The sequence below is a fragment of the Protopterus annectens genome, chromosome 12.part0 (assembly GCF_019279795.1).
Source record: "Protopterus annectens isolate FY-2018-M chromosome 12.part0, PAN1.0, whole genome shotgun sequence".
Taxonomy (NCBI): Eukaryota; Metazoa; Chordata; order Ceratodontiformes; family Protopteridae; genus Protopterus; species Protopterus annectens.
In genome coordinates this window covers 843,990,223-844,009,437 of record NC_056746.1, presented here as the reverse complement: position 1 = coordinate 844,009,437, position 19,215 = coordinate 843,990,223, and the positions used below count along the sequence as shown (strand labels likewise).

General features: G+C 37.1%; 1 protein-coding gene across 4 annotated transcripts in view; it reads right to left on the bottom strand.

Moving 5' to 3' along the window:
* Positions 1-19,215, bottom strand: part of LOC122816834 (tripartite motif-containing protein 54-like) — a 361,207-nt gene that overhangs the window by 208,754 nt on the left and 133,238 nt on the right. For all 4 annotated transcript variants that reach the window (XM_044089887.1, XM_044089886.1, XM_044089885.1 and 1 more), the window contains exons 5-6: positions 11,599-11,832; positions 11,264-11,286 (exon numbers count right to left, since the gene is read on the bottom strand). In XM_044089887.1, coding sequence (XP_043945822.1) covers positions 11,264-11,286; positions 11,599-11,832 — 257 coding nt within the window. The remainder of the gene's footprint in view (positions 1-11,263; positions 11,287-11,598; positions 11,833-19,215) is intronic.

Genomic DNA, 19,215 nt, shown 5'->3' with positions numbered 1-19,215 from the left:
CTCTAAAATCATTTTGATAGTGAAAAACTGTTTCATTCATGAAATATTTGGTATGCAAAATACACATAAAAATGTAGTAGATCTTCCCCTGGCATCCACTAATAGCATCATGATGATCAAAAATGGAACATTTAGCTAAATTGCTTGATGCAAAATTAAGATTGTTTTTTAATGGCAAGGAATATATAAAGGATTATTGGTATTACCTAAGTAAAGTAGCTAGTAGTGAATCTGAAGATGCAATTATTTTGCCACAATTGATATTAAGGATTTGTTTTAGTCATCCTATTAAATTGGGATGGAAGTTTTTTTAGGCCTAAGTTACAGGCTTTAGAATGGAGCAGGACAAAATTAATTTTATTTTGGAATCAATGCAAATGAGATGGTGTCATCAACTAATTTTATATATTCTGATAGAAAATGCAAGCAAGAGGAGTGGCTTTGGAGGCTACATCCTCCCTTGCATTTGCAAATGTATTCTTATGGTATTGGTAGACTATGTTTTTAATAGTAAGTTTTGGCAAAATATTAAGCTGTATCGTCAATTTCTGGATGATGTCTCAATTGTAATGCAAGGTGACATTGAGACATTGCAAGATTTTTTACCCATATGAACCATTGGAAAAAGTACCACAAAATTTGAAAGGGGGTTTGGGAAACAAAGCTTGAAAATAGAGAATTACATTGGTGATTTTACTGAATGCAATCCACCCTGGGGCTAAATGATAAACTGAGCATTAATAGTGTTTTAAGAGTAAAAGCAGTGAAGTTAACTTATTTTAAAAAAAAAAACTGTTAATGAGTTTTAATGAGCTTTGTAAATGTCTATAGATGTTTATTTATGCACTTCACAAAGCGTTATTAAGAAACTTGAACAGTGGTTTGCTATTTTTAGTTTGAAAAGTTTTTAATTAATTAGCTAGTTATCTCATGCTGTGATGGGTTGAACTTGTGTATGTGATATTTAATCTCACTTTACAAGTGAGATTATTGTGGTTTCAGTTATAATATATCAAGTTTGTTAAATTGTTTGAACAAAAGCAATTAGCTAAACAATAAATGTATTAGTGGTCACAATTTGCTCATTGGCTTTTTTGTTTCTTTTGTCATTCATTTCAGTTATTTTTGTAATGGTTTGGGATTTTTTAGTTCCTTATATAAAATAATTTAAGCCACATGAGACTGCATTTAATTTTTACTCACTAAATACAACTGTTCTTATTTATTTAAATCACTAGACAGAGGAACTACTTTATATCAAATCATTTTTTTATAAAAAATAAATTATAAAAAGGATATAAGACAATTTTACTGTTGCCAATTTTGCTCTTCAGATGGGTATTATAGGGAAATAGTGGACCTTGCAGGGTTCAGAAGGTGCTCTAAAACATTTCTGGCTATTCTGTTGGTTTACTGCAATGTGCACACTATTAGACATTATTGCTTAGACATATAATATTGTTTCACTAGAGACTTTTTTCTATAGGGTCTTATTATGAAAGAGGTTTGCTCAGCAGAACCAAATCCTGTGAACAAACTGCAATAAATAATTATGTATTTATTTATTTATTGACATTAGTTAACCAGGTTTGTCCAACTGGGCTTGTGGCCCATTTTCAGTGGAGACCCGAGGAGAAAAGCTCCAGTAGTACATTTTAAACAAGTACAATTTTAAACAATATTGATATAATAGCAGTTATAGCAAAAAGATCCAAATATGTTGGGTTACATGCATAAAGTTAAAGTTGCATTAAAAAGAAGCTAAGTAACAATTTTACACTGATATAGGTCAACAATAAAAAAAATTTGTTTGTATAAAATTATGCAAATGCATAGTAGACACATTGGAGAGAGAGGTGTAATGAGGTACTAAGCATGGTCCTTTTGAGGGTACATAAAGGGAAGGAAGACTAGGTAGGGTCATGGCAAGGGCAGGTTCTGGAATTCTGAAAATAAGCTTTTAGTTCATTTTTAAAGTGTGAGGTGTGGGAGATTGAATGTAAGTCAAGGGGAAGTTTGTTCCAAGCATGGGCAAGGGAGTGTTTGTAAAGTAGTTTGCCTACTGACCTTTTTGGGTGGAAGATATCAAGTAATTGTTGGTTAGAAGTACGGAGGGTCTGGGATGGGTTGTAGATGGAGACAAAAGAAGATAGAGATAGACAGAAGGAGGGTTTATAAAGAATAGAGTGTAACATATGAAATTGATAAGATAGCAGAAATTGGGGAAGTTCAAGCCATTGAAGAGAGTTTAAAGAAATGCAGTGGTGTGAGTTGTATGGGGAGTTAGTAATGAATCTGACTATTTTATGGTAAGTCTGTTGGAGTTTGTTTAGAGTGGAGGCCTGGATATTGGTAAGAACTGGGGCGGCGTATAAGAGGGAGGGGAGGACGAGTGCCTGACCCAGGGTAAGTCTAAATTCAGGGGTTAGGAATTTTTTGTTCCAATATAGCAGACCTAGTTTCTGGTTGTTTTATGTGGGTGTCAGGTTGGATAGTTGTATTTTAGAAGATGTACTAAAAAAGGAGGTTTTGTGATGAGAAAGAGAACGGGGAAGGAAAAGTAGGAGTTTGGTCTTTTTGGGATTTAGGATCAATAGGTTGTAAGAGAGCCATTGTTCAGTGGATAGTAGGGCCTGTTGGGTCAGGGAGTGCAGTTCAGGAATGTTATTTGAGATGGATATAAGTGTGGAGGCGGCATACTGAATAAGGGATGATTCTTTGCATGAGGTGTAAAGAATCCTCCCTTATTCAGTATGCCGACGACGCCACACATATCCATCTCAAATGGATATTTAAAATTAAATATAATTTAATTTAATATTAATAGATATTTCATTAAATAGCACAAAAAAGTCAGGTAAACAGTTTCCTTACATTCTGTATAAATTCAAATACTGCATGACTTAGCTACACAAAACTGTAGATAATGAGAAACTAGAAACAAAAACCAGTAAATCATTTTACATTTTCTTCTCATCCAACTTTACACTCACACTTACTTAGACTGATTAAACATTTAAAAGCCTTTAGTATATACATAAGAAACATTTACTATTAGAGTCTTAAAAATATTAAATGTTTTAATTTTAAATATCTCACTTTTAAAAACATTTAATATTTATGTTAGAATTAATCTCTGTAGGCTTACATGTATCCCTGCCACCCTCTCCAGCTTCACTTCTTATATCTTCAGCTTTTTTAAAATTTTGTGACATAATTCACCGTACCAAATTTGGCATTAACTAAATTCTAGTGTTGAATGCTTAAATGTTATAAGTCTATTTGGAAATACAGTTTCTCAGCTTTCTGTCTTTCAGATATGAAAAGAGTTACAGGATGCACATGCTGCCACATAGACTACAAATTCTGACCAACAGGTAAGCACTCCAGGTTGTTTGTAAGCCAGACTAGTGTTTATATAATAAAACGTCAGTTGCATCTCTAAATAAATTTCTAACATATTACATGAAAACATTTAAAAGTCCTCTCCCTTTCAGCATCAGTTTTCTTACCCATCAGTAACTATTCAAAAACAACTTAAAATTTCTGTCTTTTTTGTTAATATAATATATAGTAGCTTATTGCTACCTTTCTAAAATGTCTGAACTAGATGATAAAATCCTCCAATTTTTGCAAAATGTTTAATTGCCCAGTTTACTGCTCTGCTTCTAATTGTGGTGTCTCATAATTAGTTATAATGTTTCTTACCACAGTTTCTGGAAGATTCTGTAAACAAGCAACTTGTTTTGATATTAAAATCAGAAATACATTCATTTGGTATAACACCCTGCCCTTTTGCAGCACTACTTTACAAATGTAAGGGATACATGCTTCCATAGTGAAGAATATAATTACTACCAGAGTTTTTACAGTTATATAACTTAAGCTTACCATTATGTTTGTATACTGTGCTGTCCAAAAAAAGTAATACTACTGGTATTAAAATAACTACTAAATTCTAAAAATGTAATGCTCTTATTGATATTACCAATGGAGTTTCTCAATTCTGCAACACTGATGGGCCTTACCAAAAATATGTTGTCAATAAAACAGCAATAAGATACCTACCAAAAGGCTTTACTGAATCTTTTCATCCCAATACCCTATAACCAAATTTGTATAATCCAGTGTCATGCTGCCACTCATGGCAATACCCCTTAACTGTAGGTAATGCTTCTATTTAGAAAGAAAAGCATTATTAGTCGATACCTGGTCTATGAATTCAATGACTTGAACTCTAGTGGTTATCTTCTCCTAATATACACTATGTCTGTTTTATACCAACATCATAAAGAATGACTGAACAAAGGAACTTAATGTCCACTTTCACCAACGTATATTTTTTTGTTCATTTAGTGAGATCAAAACTTTTTATTGAATTGAAAAGAGTTCCTAATGTATGATGGCTACTTGATTGCGCTTCTTTCAGTACTTTGGCAATGAACATACAAGCTGGTTCTAATTTAGAACCCTTAGCTGACAATATGGAGTATAATGGAGAATATGACTCATTTTTATGATCCTTGTGTATCCCAAACATTAGCCCATTTTTTGGTTTCGGCACAGAAAAGAAATCTACACATTTCCTCAGATATCACAACTTCAATGTGTATGTAATAAAAATCATCAATAAAGATTATCATCAAGCTGAATAAATTTACTATTTTACCGTGGTGCTGCGGTAGCGTTGTCGCCTCACACTAAGACGTTGTCCTGTTCAATTCTCGGCTAGAGCGTCTTCTGTGTGGAGACATGCATGAATTGGCGTACCTTTGTTGAAGGTTGTGCGTCAGAGCTGGCAACTCAGCACGTAAAAATCTACTGCCAATCATTAGTGGACCGGAGTTCCGCTGTGCGACCCCTAATGGGGAAAAGCCGAAAGACACAACAACAACATCAACCTTCACAGCTTTGATTTTTTAAAGGCAGATCCTGCCTCCTGAACCTGGTGGGCATTTTTGAGCATGTCACTGATGCATTAGACTCAAGCAAATTGGTTAACATTGCCTACCTGGATGTGGTCAAGGCCATTGATACAATCCCACATTCTGGTATTATTAATAAGCTAATCAAACTAAATGTAAATTCCTGTTACTCACTGGACAGCAAACTGGTTAATGGCCAGAAGTCAAGCTGTTAGTGCAAAAGGCATTCTCACTTACCAGTGTTGTCTCCCAGGAATTGATTTAAGGACCACTTTTCTTTTGTATCTACTTCTCTGGTGTCAACATTGACATCAAGGGTTGTGACTGACCAAGACTGAAAATGACTACAAACCTGCAGCTGTCATTAACTCCTCATCTAGGTTCCAGATCTGACTGGTATTTCCATTTAAAATTAAATATCCTTGATCACCATGAATTCTCTGCTTTAGGAAATCCTTTTGCATAGCCATACTAATCACCAGTGGTATTTCTTCAATACCTAAGGAAATTATAAGTCCACTCTACTCCTCTCTCATTAGGCCCAGACTAGAGAATAAGTGCCTCTTTGGTTTGCACGTCTCTAAGTATATAACTCAGTCTGAGAGAATGCAGTGTTTACTCACTAAGATAATCAAGGGAGTGCTTTCCTTGTGGTACCCAGACTGCATTAAATTACTCGCTCTCTCTTTATTTTTTGTCTCCTGTAGATTCCTGAGAGGTGCCATACAGAGCTTTAAAGGATCCAGAGTTATGTGATCTCCTGCACATCTGCAAAACGAATAACACCCCCAAAACCTTCACACCAACAACAAGGAATGTTTTTAAACAGCCTTTGCAAAATGAAAGTTGTTACATGTTAAAAATGCAAAGTGCTGCAAAACCCATTCGTTTTTAAACTCATCTAGGTGCTGTTGAGTATACACAGTAAAATAAATAAATCCATCTACAAACATCAAATTACTAACCATTTTTTCTTTCTTTTTCCCAAAGGGATATTTTCAAACAGTTTTTGCAGAATAAAACTTGTTACGTAATAAAATTTTTTTTCTGTTTCCCCCGAACAAGGAAGGGGGGGGTGGAGCAGGTTTCCCCAGGGGTGGCGGAATCAATAAGGCAGTTTTTTCAAGCTGCTCCAGGTGCTTTAGCAATTAATGATGCTGTAAATAACACAGATGTTTTAAATAAAGTGATGGTGGTAACAGAAAACAATTTTTCTGTTTACAGTTATACCAACATTAACTTGAGGAGAGAACATTTTGATTTGTTCACAAAAGGATTACATTTTGTTCCAGCATTTTCAAGTAGATTAGAGCAGGATTTGATAGACTTGAAGCTGTTCAGTAGACAATTAAACTTACTGCTTTATTTTAAAGGGGAAATTCCTTCAAATATGGGACTCTCTAGAAAGAGTGTATTCAATCCACCTATGGATCCAACAGTAAAAATATTTGAAGAAATGATGGAGAGAGATATTAGAATGATTGGCAGAAATAAACAGAACAGTACCCCCCAAAATATTTGCATGAAGGAGATGAATTTGATTAAGGAACTTAGAAGCAGTAACTGTAGGGCAATGAAAACAGATAAGGGGGGGGGGTCTTGTTTTGATGTATAACACAGAATATGTTCACCACATTAATGGGATGTTGCAGGACCCAGAGCAATATGAACAGGTATCCAGCAATGAGCTACACATGGCATATTCCAGAATTGGTTTCATTTTGTACGATCACCTTTTGCAAGGTGTTTTTAACGAAAGATTGTATAACTTTTTAACTGTTCCCAAACCAAGAATTCCTGTAATATTTGGGATCCCGAAAACACACAAAGGGTTGGACCCCTTAAACCTCAGGCCTATAGTATCAGGACAGGGGAGTATTACAGAACCTGTTGGAAAATTTATAGATCACACCTTGAAACAGTTTACAGCTTCCTTAAAATACATTTGCAAGGATTCTTGGGATTTCCTCAGGGGCTTACAGTCCCTAGAATACCATCCGGATTTTTTGTTAGTTACTATAGATATTGTTCAACTGTTTCCCAGTATACCGCATTCTACAGGATTAAATTGGTTTAGTGATGTTTTAGTCAATGAAGCTAAATTTGTTCCCAATACCACCAATTTACTGGTGGAACTCATGGAATTGGTTCTGGAAAACAATTTTATATGCTTTAATGGCCAATTTTTTAGACAAAAATCGGGCGTTGCAATGGGGGCGGCCTGTGCCACCATTTATGCAAACATTGTGTTGCATAAATGGGAACAGACATATATTTTTGGCACAGAATGGTCACGATATATTAGGCATTATGTCAGATTTCTTGATGACATTTGCCTTATATGGAAGGTACCAGGGCCAGTGTCCAGGAATTTATTGATTACATCAATTCCACCACCTCCTTTTTAACCTTTACGCATTCTTTAAGCTTGGATAGCTTAAATTATTTGGATGTGTGTTTAGTTAAGGATAATGTCAATAATAGATTTAATTCCAAAGTATTTAGGAAACCCACTTATTCAAATGCATTTTTGCATTTTCAAAGTAATCACCCTGATTATCAAAAAAGAGGAATAGTCAAGGGCCAATTTATTCGTGCCTCTAGAATGTGTAATAAATCACAATTTTTCAGAGAAGAAGTTAATTTTTTAAAAGAAAGATTTTCTGAAAGAGGGTGCCCAAGTGGTTTGGTTGAGGAGCTGGCGAAGGAAGTGAGCACTAATAGGGGGACGAAATACCAACCACTGCTGATTAACACAGGTATGTTAAATTGCCAAACAAGCAATGGATTGCAAAATTTAGAACAAAAGGGATACATCCACACTTTTGGTATTGACTCGGGCATTGTAGAAAGCAGTGTAAGAAAATACTGGCCAATGTTGAGACTGGATGACAGGTTGGGCAGTATGATCCCAGAGTTTCCCAGATTTGTTAGACGGAGAGGTACCAACTTAAAAGAAATGTTGGAAATGAAACAAACCAAACAAATGGGTTTAAATGTGAACAATAAAAAAGAAGGCACATATAAATGTGGAATGTGCAAACAATGCCCAGCGATATTTAATGGACACAAGTTATATTTACCATCAAGAAAATTTTTGTGTCAACCGAGGGGCTATTACAATTGTAATGCTAAATTTATTGTTTACTTAGGCTTATGTATGAAATGCAAAAGTTTTTATAGGAAAACGGAGAGAACTTTAAGAAGATGAATTTATGAGCATTTTTATGACATAACTAAAAAAGGAAACTAATGCTTTTTACAGGCATTCTCTTTTTTGTCCCGATATGGAGATTAAATTCATCATTTTGGAACAGGTAAAAGCAGATGTTAGAGGGTGTGATTGGGAGACCCTGTTGGAACACAAAGAATTGATATGGCAGCTAAGACTAGATGCAGGAAGACGGCCAGGTCTAAATGATGCTTGCAGTATCAGCAGCGTCTTGAAATTAAGGAAGGCAAAATTATAAATTTAAGGCCATAGTGTCTGTAGGATCAATTGAAAGGGTTTTCCAGAGAGCAAGCTTCATGACAATTATAGACAGGCAACATAAAATTTTTTTTAAATTATTAAACAGACATGTGGTTTAATATATACCTGCTCGACAATTATTTACAAGAAGGCCTGAGCAAGTAAATGTACATATGTGGTTTATTAATTCGATGTGTGCAGATGGATTTATTCTATTATTGTGTACATTCAATGGAAATTGAGTGATTTTAAAAATGAGTATGCTTGGCAGTGCTTTGCATTTTTATTACGTAACAAGTTTTATTCTGCAAAAACTGTTTGAAAATATCCCTTTGGGAAAAAGAAAGAAAAAATGGTTAGTAATTTGATGTTTGTAGATGGATTTATTTATTTTACTGTGTATACTCAACAGCACCTAGATGAGTTTAAAAACGAATGGGTTTTGCAGCACTTTGCATTTTTAACATGTAACAACTTTCATTTTGCAAAGGCTGTTTAAAAGCATTCCTTGTAGGAAAAGGAAATGAAGGGTTAAATGGATAAATTTTTTTCCAATTAACCAATTAATTATACAATTAGCTGAATTTTATATGTATATAAGGAGTGTTCACTTGAAGGTTATTTTATCTTGAAAAAGCTCAGCAAAGGGCTGAGCGAAAGCGCTTGATGGGATTGTTGGTGTGAATATTCTACAATAAAGCGAAGGTTTTTTACTCTACTGGCAGCCTTTCATTTTCTACTTGTGTGGAAGAAGGAGTACCAGCATTTGTTTTGGACTTTTTTGCTTCTGGATTTCCAGCGCCACCTTTGCAGCCTTGGAGCAATTTGTTTTACCCCCAAAACCTGCTCAAGAGAGAACATAACATCCACTGAAACATAAATAGGACCTGCTGGTGAGATAGATAGGATATGTATATCAGAAAATTCCTCTTTTATGGAATAGACTTCCTTTGGTTATAAAGCAAAGTAGCTTCCCAGACCCTTTTTAAGAGTAAACTGGACAAATGAATGGGCATTCTTAAATACACCCTGAATCTGCCCCCTGAAACCCTCTTTGAAAGGGGTTGCAACTAGGTATAAATTAGCCATGTCAATGGATACCTTCAATTTGGGATATTGAGGCTATACTACTAATAGTGCTTGGGATCAATAGCCTAGCATTTACCTATGAGCCCCATTTTTTTGCCTTCATCTGGTACACAGTACAATCTTTAGAAAGAGAATTCAGAATGTCATTCTATTTTTAATATTTATTTATTTATGTATTTATTGATAAACTGCACATTCTTTTGGCTTGTTTTGATGTCAAAAGTGCTCTAATATCATTCTCACAATTTATTTCAAATGCTACCCATAAATGGATTAAGAGGATGATCAAAACAACTTTTTTTCCAAACTCCATCCTTGTTTATGTAACGTGGTAGCTTTATTGAAAAGGATTCTGAAGATCAACTTAAGTATTAAACTCTTTGATTCAATCAGAGTGTCAACCAGTCTTAATCTTGTGGTAGGTACAAAAGACAGTCTGTTCTGTAACATAAGTGAATAAATGTTAAAAAAATAACTCATCCTCCATGTAATACATGTGGAATCATGTTATAAATCCTAAACAAATAGGAAGCATCATTACTTACATCTGACCCAATCCCTGTTGTTGTGGTCGCATTATATTTTGTTATTGCTGCTGATACATAGTCTGATGTGTTTGCACTAACTGAGCCCATGTTAACACTGGAGTATCCTCTTCTTGCCTCTGACATACTTGTACGAGCTGCACCCTGAGTTATGTAATAAATAATTAAAGAACCATCATTTCTGTACTAGGTACAGTTGGAGATATTTCAATCTATGAATTTCAGAGTTTAATAAATGCACAAGGATACAAGTTACATTGCAATGATGTGTGCATCATATCAAGGTAGTACAAAATGAGAAATGTGTGATACAGAGCATGCAACTAGCGAAGAACTCTTTCAGAAAGCATTGTATTAATTGAAGTCACATATGTGAAATAGGAAGATGGTCATTCTGAGCAGCAGTGAAGCTGAGAACTTTGATACTGTAAGGTTGATGGACATGGTAAACTTCAGCTGAAGAAACAGGAAGTGGCTGTTGCATTTCTTATGTGTATCTGTGTATCTGTGCATGTACTTGCGCGCATGTGTGTGTGTGTGTGTGTGTGTGTGTGTGTGTGTGTGTGTGTGTGTGTGTGTGTGTGTGTGTGTGTGTATTTGTCTGTGTGTGCATATGTCTGTGCACATCTGGGGGATAAATCAGTAGCAATGCCAACAGTGGCACAAATCTACACCACACTGCCTTTACCATAACTGCTCAGTTTTATATCAAAAGGTATTTTGGCCTTGAGTGGTAAGGTACAGAGAAGTTACCACAAAAACAGGAAGAGTAAGGGAGCAACATGTGTGCAGACTATGTATTTTGTTTATGGTGCAGCAAGGCAACTGGTCTCAGCTATTACTAGGCAAAAAACTGTAACTTACACATCACTAGAGTTTCATTCAGCTGCTTGCCAGGTTTGATGAATACTTGCTCTAAGTGATTATTATATACAGAAATGCATTCATGAAGAAAACAGCTAAGGTGCACATTTCAGCCTGCAGGATGAAATACAAGTTTAGCACTTTGTAATGTCTTTCCAGAATGGAAGACATATATGCTGTAATCTAGTAAATCTGTTATTTGACACTTACTGAGCAATGCAGCCTGTGATTAGCAAACCATCAGTTAGGGCCATAGCTGACAATATATGAACACATGTATATATATTGTGCCTTGTCATGCTTGGAAAGCATTACTGAATATAAGCAAAAAATAAATAAAAAATTGAGAAGCATGTGGGTCTACTTACTTCTGTAGCAAAATATTAGCATTCTGAAAAAGAAGAATAGAAATCACTTACAGATTATGAATTTCAAAATATTGCCAAAATAAACAAACTGTTGTAAATTACATTGTAATTAAAAAAATCAGACCTAAACGATAGGAATCATTTTTATTAATCTAGAAGCCATTATATATAGCGCACCTTATTTGACCAGATCCTATATTCAGGTTTGAAAACATGATTAACAGTAACAAAAGGTAATGCTGTCATATACATTCACAGTGGATCTAATTGCTCACTATGTTTTCTGTTTTGATTTTCCATGCCATGCTGGCATAATCTGTGCTCCACAGATGTACCTGAAATGAAGCTGCCATGTCTGAGTCCTGTATGCTTTCCAGAACAGTCTCCATCAGTGTGGAAGATGACTTTAGCAGTTTGTTGTACTGCTTCACTTGGCAAAGAACATTCTCAGCCTTTTCTTGTTCCTCCAATGTGATTTTTTGGAGCATAAGCTTCTTCCTTTCCTCCAGGATGGCTGACATGTGTTCAAACTTTGCACACAGGGCTTGCTTCTGAATCTCACAATTTTCCTAAGAAAGAAGCAAGGAAGGCCAGTGAAGCAATCGGGTTACCATGTTATTTTTTTTTCAGAAACCACTCAAGGCATTAAATATGTATATTTATTTTTCGATTTTTTTTTTATTAATTTAGTTTAATAATCAATATAGCACGTCAGTTTTATATTGAAATTGCATTAACATGAAAGAAAATTGACAATAAATAATATTAACAATAAAACAAATAATATCAACTATGTACAAGGTATCTACAAGTCAAAATTAAAACAAATCAGATGTCTAAGAGCTATTATATTTATTTATGATTAAATGTCCATTTGTTTAATAATCTTGGTTTTCCCTTTAATTGTTAGTATTTCCATCTGACACGTTTCAGTTGTAATACTGTAGCATTCTTTCATAGTTGGTGTGGTTATGTTTTTTCAGTTTTTTGTTACAACTTTTCTTTCTATTGTAAGTAAAGTCCAAAGACGTGAATAGTATACTCTTTTAACACAGCTGGGTACTGGTATATTGAACAAAATTAATGATTTGTTTGACTGAAGTTAAATATGTATAGTTATGAGTCCATTTTAAGGATATTTGATAGGCAGATAACTGATAACACATATTTCCGTATGGCTGGACAACTGTAAACTGGAAATGGATAGGTGTCTCGCCCAAAGGAAATAATAAGTGCCATTCAAGTCCATGGCTAATATTAACTGCCATTTAACTTTTATTAAAGGGTTAACAGCACAGTTAGTCGGGGGTATCCTATTAAGTACTGAACTACATGAGATGAACAGCATCCTTTGGAACCATAACTAAGAAGAGATACTTTTGCAATGCCCTGCATAGCAGTACTTGTCTAATTCTGGATGTGTTAAGAAACAAACCATATCTAGATTTGTCGGGTTGTGCATGTATATATATTTATATACTTTAGTGCATTCTAGGTGCACTGGGGAAGTAACTGTACTGCTGTATATTACAATGTTTTACACAATTCTTAAATATAACTTCCACAACATGCATCTGCTGAGATTCAAGAAGGTGCAAAATACCTGACAAGGAAGACTGAAGGATTTGTTAGACTGACGGAGTTAAACCTTTACTCCATCACATATAGACCACTCAAAGGGGAACCTCTGTCTTGTGTTTAGATCGGTGACAGATCCTGTCCAGTATGAAAATATCTGCATAGAGCTCACAGGTGGAATGATGAGTATGCAAGTTGATAAGTTGTCCTGAAAGTGAATATTAATGACTATTATGAATATTGCATAAGTTCTACCAGTCCTGTGGCAGTAAGTTCTACCAGTCCTATGGCAGAATCTCCCTATAGAAGGAAAACAAAACACTACAATTGCAGGTTTCAAAAATGATGTGTTTTTTTAAACACCCTTATTGAATTATAACTTGTGGCGCAGGCAAACTCACATTTATATAAAAGTAATCCAACCATCTTAACAAGTTAACATTTACAAAATTTACAAACATTATAATTCACATATATTATTATATATCATATAATCTAAGCAACATTACATGAATTATTCAGTTCCTGACATCACTACAAAATATTTTTTCTGCATGCATTGTTCCCACAATTACCATTGTTCCTGTCATTTTCTCCTTACTTTTCTAAAGATCCCACTACCTGTTTTTTTTTATCTCTGTTACAATACCCACTTAATAAGGCAATTCAGATCCTGTATCCCATCTCAAAACAACATTTCCTTAGTTTCACTCATTTCCTCACCCAGCATTCCTGACTGAAAATAGAGGTAATCCAGAGGGCTCGAGTGAAGTCTGTTATCCCACCTGTGACCCAGAGGGTGACAGGACTAACAAGAAACAGAGTAGAAATTATAAATCCAAACAAAATTATTTTAGCTAGCAGATCTAGGAGACTTTCTGTCTGATACCCTCCTTGTGGGAGGAATAAAGACGCCTGGTTGAAGTTTCCAGTAGTTTATTCAGCTAAGTAAGTGGATGAACGAGTGTTCTTGTTCTTGTTTAGAAAGTAGCCAGCAAAACAGTTGCAAATGGTTTAAAAGTGCACAAAAGGTTATAAAGAAACAGTTCTTAAAGAAAGAGTGAATAGTTTTTAATTATTTTTCTACTTAATAATCTTTTCTAAAAATTGTACTTTCTTTGGAGTAAGAATAAAAAAATTAGGTGGGTATGGACACCCACAAAAGTACTTGTTTTAATTTGTGGGCAGTGTGTTTGCAGAAACTGTGTTCTATTACAGGTACTTTTAGTTGAATGGTTTCTGCAGTTAGGGGAATAGTGTCATACTATGAAAGTCGAGGGAATGCATTGGGGAAGGAGACCTAGGGGAAACCCATCTTAGAAAACATGTCAATTAGAAGAAACACTTGGTATAAATGATTTAATGATATTGCATACATTTTTGTTGCCATACAGGTCAGACACTTTGTATGGGAACAAATCTAATGAGAATGCACAAATTAGATTATTATTCAATTAATGCTTCTTTTCCCAGTGTTAACCACTACCAAATGCCCACTTATGGCAAAATTTCACCAAAAGGACATTTTTCATGATTTGCTTTATCTGCCTTGCTTTTTTCTCCTTCTAATTAGGCAAACTATGACGAAAGGGAGAAGCAACTACACAGGATTAACTGCAGCAATCAGATGGATGTGACAGACAAGATGTGTTCTTCCATATATAGTATGTAATGTTTAGAGTTCCTATCAGTGTTACTTCTATGACCTATGAGCTCTCAGCCTTAAAGAATAGCTGAAAAACATAGCCTTCATATGTATTAGACTCAGCTTATGATAGCCTGATTATCTGTCACATCATCCTCTTTTCTGTGCACATAATTTTGTAGCTTGAAAGAAGACAAGAGCACTCATCCACTGCAATTCTGAGCTCAACCATTTATTGACATTTGCAAGCCATGCATACAACAGCCATTCCTGTGTGGGTAGTAGTTTTCAAGTCAAAAGTAAGGCTCCTGTCTAAACTCTGTGGATGGGTGATGACACAGATGATGTGTGAAAGCAGCAGGTCAACACATCGACACTGACCATGCCACTGTTTGGTTTATCATCTATGGAGTAACAATCGGGAATATCACAAAGTCAGAGATATCAGATTACAGGAGGAAAATAAACCTCATTTTCTTGGGAAACACAATGGAATGAATATAAAAGAATGGCAGGAACGGAAAAAACTGGAGGAAGTGTGGGACTGCCTCATGGAAGAGTAATGAATGGACTAAAATTGTGTTATTAAAAGAAGGAAGTAAATGAAGAGGAGACACCAAGCTGGAAAAAAATAAATGTGATTATTTAGGAATGTAAAATGGGGGACAATATGACAGAGTTTAAGCAGCAGGCTGATGTAGCTTATGGAAGGAGAAGGCAATGAGGTGAACAAGAAGCAAAATAAATGTTTCTGACACATTGAGGAGGTTTACTATCACAATTATGAGTGAAGGTTCGGCAACCATGGGATGTTGAATTCCGGGTGGGTGAATCTCGAGTCTCTGAATCTGCATGTGTGCAAGATCCCGGTCAACGAATACACTTTGCATTCGCAAATATGTGGTCAGTGTTGTAAGGAGAGATTGCGGTACAGTGCGGATCTGGAAATTTATCCCTTTCCCCACTGTAGTGCGATCTTGGAATTGGAATATATAATTTGCAGGGGGTGTGGAGGGCACAGCCCCCCATGGGAGGGGTGCAGGGGTCTTTCCCCCTGCAAAAACATGTAGTTTAGTGTTCTGCAGTACATTTGTACTGCTCACAACCACAACTACAGTTACTGTTCTTACAGGTGTGGGGTGAATGGTATGTCAAATTATGTCGATTCAAATTATCAGCATGTTATTCAACATACTGACTTGATCAGTGTTCCATGTTCGGTCATGATTTTCAGTGTATTGGACGTTTTTTGTTTTGCTCGTCACTCATATGATAGTAAACCCATTGAGGAATATATGGAAACTGGCAGTGATTAGTACTGGGAGAAGAAGCTTTTAAAAGCTACACATCATGCAGAATTACTAAATGAGTTCCTCACAAGACAGTGACAATAAAGAGTACCAGCACAGACTTATGGGAAGTGTGGAAAGTAACAAATGGAAAAGTGATGAGGGAAGAAGTAGAGAAGGAAATTAAGTCTCTGATTTGACAAAATACAATGATGATTTGGGGATGTTAACAGGGTGACAGTGATTTAGATGCAGCCTCACTGGTAACTGAAACAGTGCAACATGAATGAAGAATCCTGGTAGTGCCTTCCTTTCATACAAGTGAGTCTAGAGTCACTCTAGGAAAGAGCCAAGTAAATCATAGGCCTATTAGTATCACTTTCATTCCAGGTAAAGTGATGGCATGGATTTCATGAGGAAGGAAGCATGTGAAGTTCCAAAATGATAATATTATAATTGTCCTGCTAGCATCCAGCTGCATGGTTTCACAGAACATAGATGTTGCCAGTCCAAACTGATCCAGTTCTATAACTGTGTCACTGCTGTGGTGGAAAAGGGGAGTCTTGTAGGTGTAATACATTTGAACTTCAGCAATGCATTTAACACTGCATTATAGGTTTATAGGTTCATAGCTAGGTACTAGGCTATCTGCCCGAGGGCATTTATAAGCCTACCCAGAGTGTGTCGGCTTTCGCCGCCCCATTGATTAATTAACTGATCCTCTGTCAAGCAGAGCCAATGAAGTGATCCCAGGGGTGTATTTTCTGTTACCCATCCACTTGTCAAGGTTTCTCTTGAAGAGTGTCAGTGAGGGGCTCTGCCTAATGTAGTTTGGAAGTTTGTTCCAAAGCAAGGGGAGTCTCTGTGACAGGAATCTATCCCTCCAGCATGTTCTATTTATTGTGGTGGCGAGGTTTAGCTCACTAGAGCGAGGGCTCGCAGTGACTTGGATTTCTTTAGGTGGAGCATGTCCATCAATTCTGAGTTGGACATGGCTTTGTAAGTCAGGCAGAGATTACCTCTGAGTAAGCGATATGCCACTGAGTACAGCCAAAGTTTTTTCAGTCAGGCTGCATAGGACATATGTTTGAGGCCAGTAATCCTCTTGGTGAGGTACTTTTGTGGTCTCCCCAGCTGTTGGAAGTGTCTTGTGAGGTACATCCCAAATGGGGCATTGTACTCTATGATGGGTCTGATGAGTGACGAGTAGAGGGGCACTATAACCTCTTTATTTCTAGATGCAAACCCTTTACTAATTAGATGGGCCACATAGAAGGATTTGCTAACTACTTTGGCAATATGATTGTCAAAGGAGAGATTACTATCTACCTGGGTCCCCAGATCTCTTATTACCTCTTCTGTATTAAGGGGGCTGCCACCTATGTGGTAATTCATGGGTGTTTTGTTTTTCCCAAATGGGATGACTATGTTTTTTTTGGCATTTAGCTTGAGGCCATGACTTTGACACCAGGTGTCCGTCTCAGTAAGGCCCTTTTGGAGGATGTCCATGTCAGCCGGAGAGTCAATTATGGCTCCCAATTTGCAGTCATCAGTGAACTTGGTTAGCCATAGTCCTCCTGTGTTTGCCTGTACTTCTGAGAAGTATATGCCAAACAGTAGGGGTCCCAGGACCGAGCCTTGTGGGACACCACTTGTGACTGGTTTAGAGACGGACCTGGAGCCCGCTATTCTTAATGTGTGAGTTCTGTCTGTAAGCCAGTTGGCAGCCCAGGTCATGATGTAGGGGTTTATGTTCAGGCTGGTGAGTTTTTCTGTAATACCCAAGTGGGGAATGGTGTCAAAAGCCTTGGCATGGTTAAGGTAGGCTGTGTGAACAACCTTTCCCTTGTCTATGGCCTTGGTGACTGTCTTGAAGAAGTCAACCAGGTTTAGTAGGCATGATCTGCCCTTAACAAAGCCGAACTGGGTCGGGTCAAGTGTTTGGAGGTTCACAATGCTTTTGTTAATGAATTCCATGATGATGCGCTCCATAGTCTTGCAGACCAGACTAGTCAGGCTTATGGGGCGATAGTTACCAGGGTCAGTTGTGGCCCCTCTTTTGTGGAGAGGAATAACCATTTCTGTGCACCATTCTATGGGCACGTAGCCTGTGGAGAGGCTGAGGTTGAACAGCATGTTTAGGTGCAGGGTTAGTTCTTCTGTAGTTCGAGCAAGACGCAGCCTGGGACACCTTCTGGCCCCATTGATGCTGTGTTTTTGGCTTTTGAAAGGGCTATTTTCACCTGTGCATCTGTGATTTCCGGGACACTACTCTTTTCCGGTATTGTTGTGGGCTCTTTTGGGGGTGCGAGGGTGGGTGAAGTTTGCACTGAATCTATCTGCCAGGATGTTGGCAATATCAGTAGGTTCAGTATATTTTATGCTATTTTGCACTAGTTTAATGCATATCTGCGAGTTGCCACTTAGATTCTTAACATAGCTAAAGAAGGCTTTCTGGTTATCTTTTGAATCCTTGGATATTTTTCTTTCGAAGTTATCCTTGGATGATTTTATGAGGGACCTTAGTTTCTAACTGATACTGATCAGGGATGTCTTTCCTTCTTGGGATTTGCTTTTTTTCTGAACTAGTTTCCTCCTTCTATTGTATAGCCTGTTTATGGCAGGGGTCCACCAGACTGGTTTCCTTCTCTTAGAGGAGTGAGTCTTGATTTTGCTAGGGATGGCACGATCCATGCATCCTTGTAGGTGCTCACTGAGTGCATTTGTAAATGTTTCTGCATCTTGGGCAGCGTTATCTTTTAGCGTGGGGGCTGTGAAACGTACTGCCTCTGTCTTAAGTAAGGTGAAATTTGCTTTAGAAAATATTTTTACTGTGGTTTCCTTAGTTCGGGGTGGTGGTAGGGTGTGGACATCCAGAGTGATTAGTTTATGGCCTGATCTAACCAGTGACAGGTTGACCTCCGGTGTGGAACATCTGTCGCCCATATTTGTGATGACCAGGTCCAATATGTTTTCACCTCTGGTAGGGGAGTTTACCAGCTGATCCAGGGAATTTGAGTTGATGAATTCCAGGAAGCACTGGGCCTGGGAGTTTATACTTGAGTAGTTTTCCCAGTTAATGATAGGGTAATTGAAATCGCCCAATATCAGGGTGTTCGGTAGGACCTTCATGTTTTCCAGTGTCTCCAGAAAGGTGCAGTGGTGGTCCTGGGTCATGGAGGGTGATCTGTAGCAGGCCACAATTTTCATTGCAGATTTGCCCGATGTTAGTTGTACATGGATGATCTCAGAGGTATCATGCTGCTCCACTAACCTGGAGGTGTAGGTATCCTTGATGAATATGGATACACTCCCTCCTTCTGTGTTTCGGTCAGTGTTCTGTGGCTGAAACGTGTGGTACGAGTTGTAGCCAGATAGTGCTGGGGTGCTCTCTGGAGCCTTGAACCAGGTTTCAGTTACTGCACAGATGTCGATGTTCT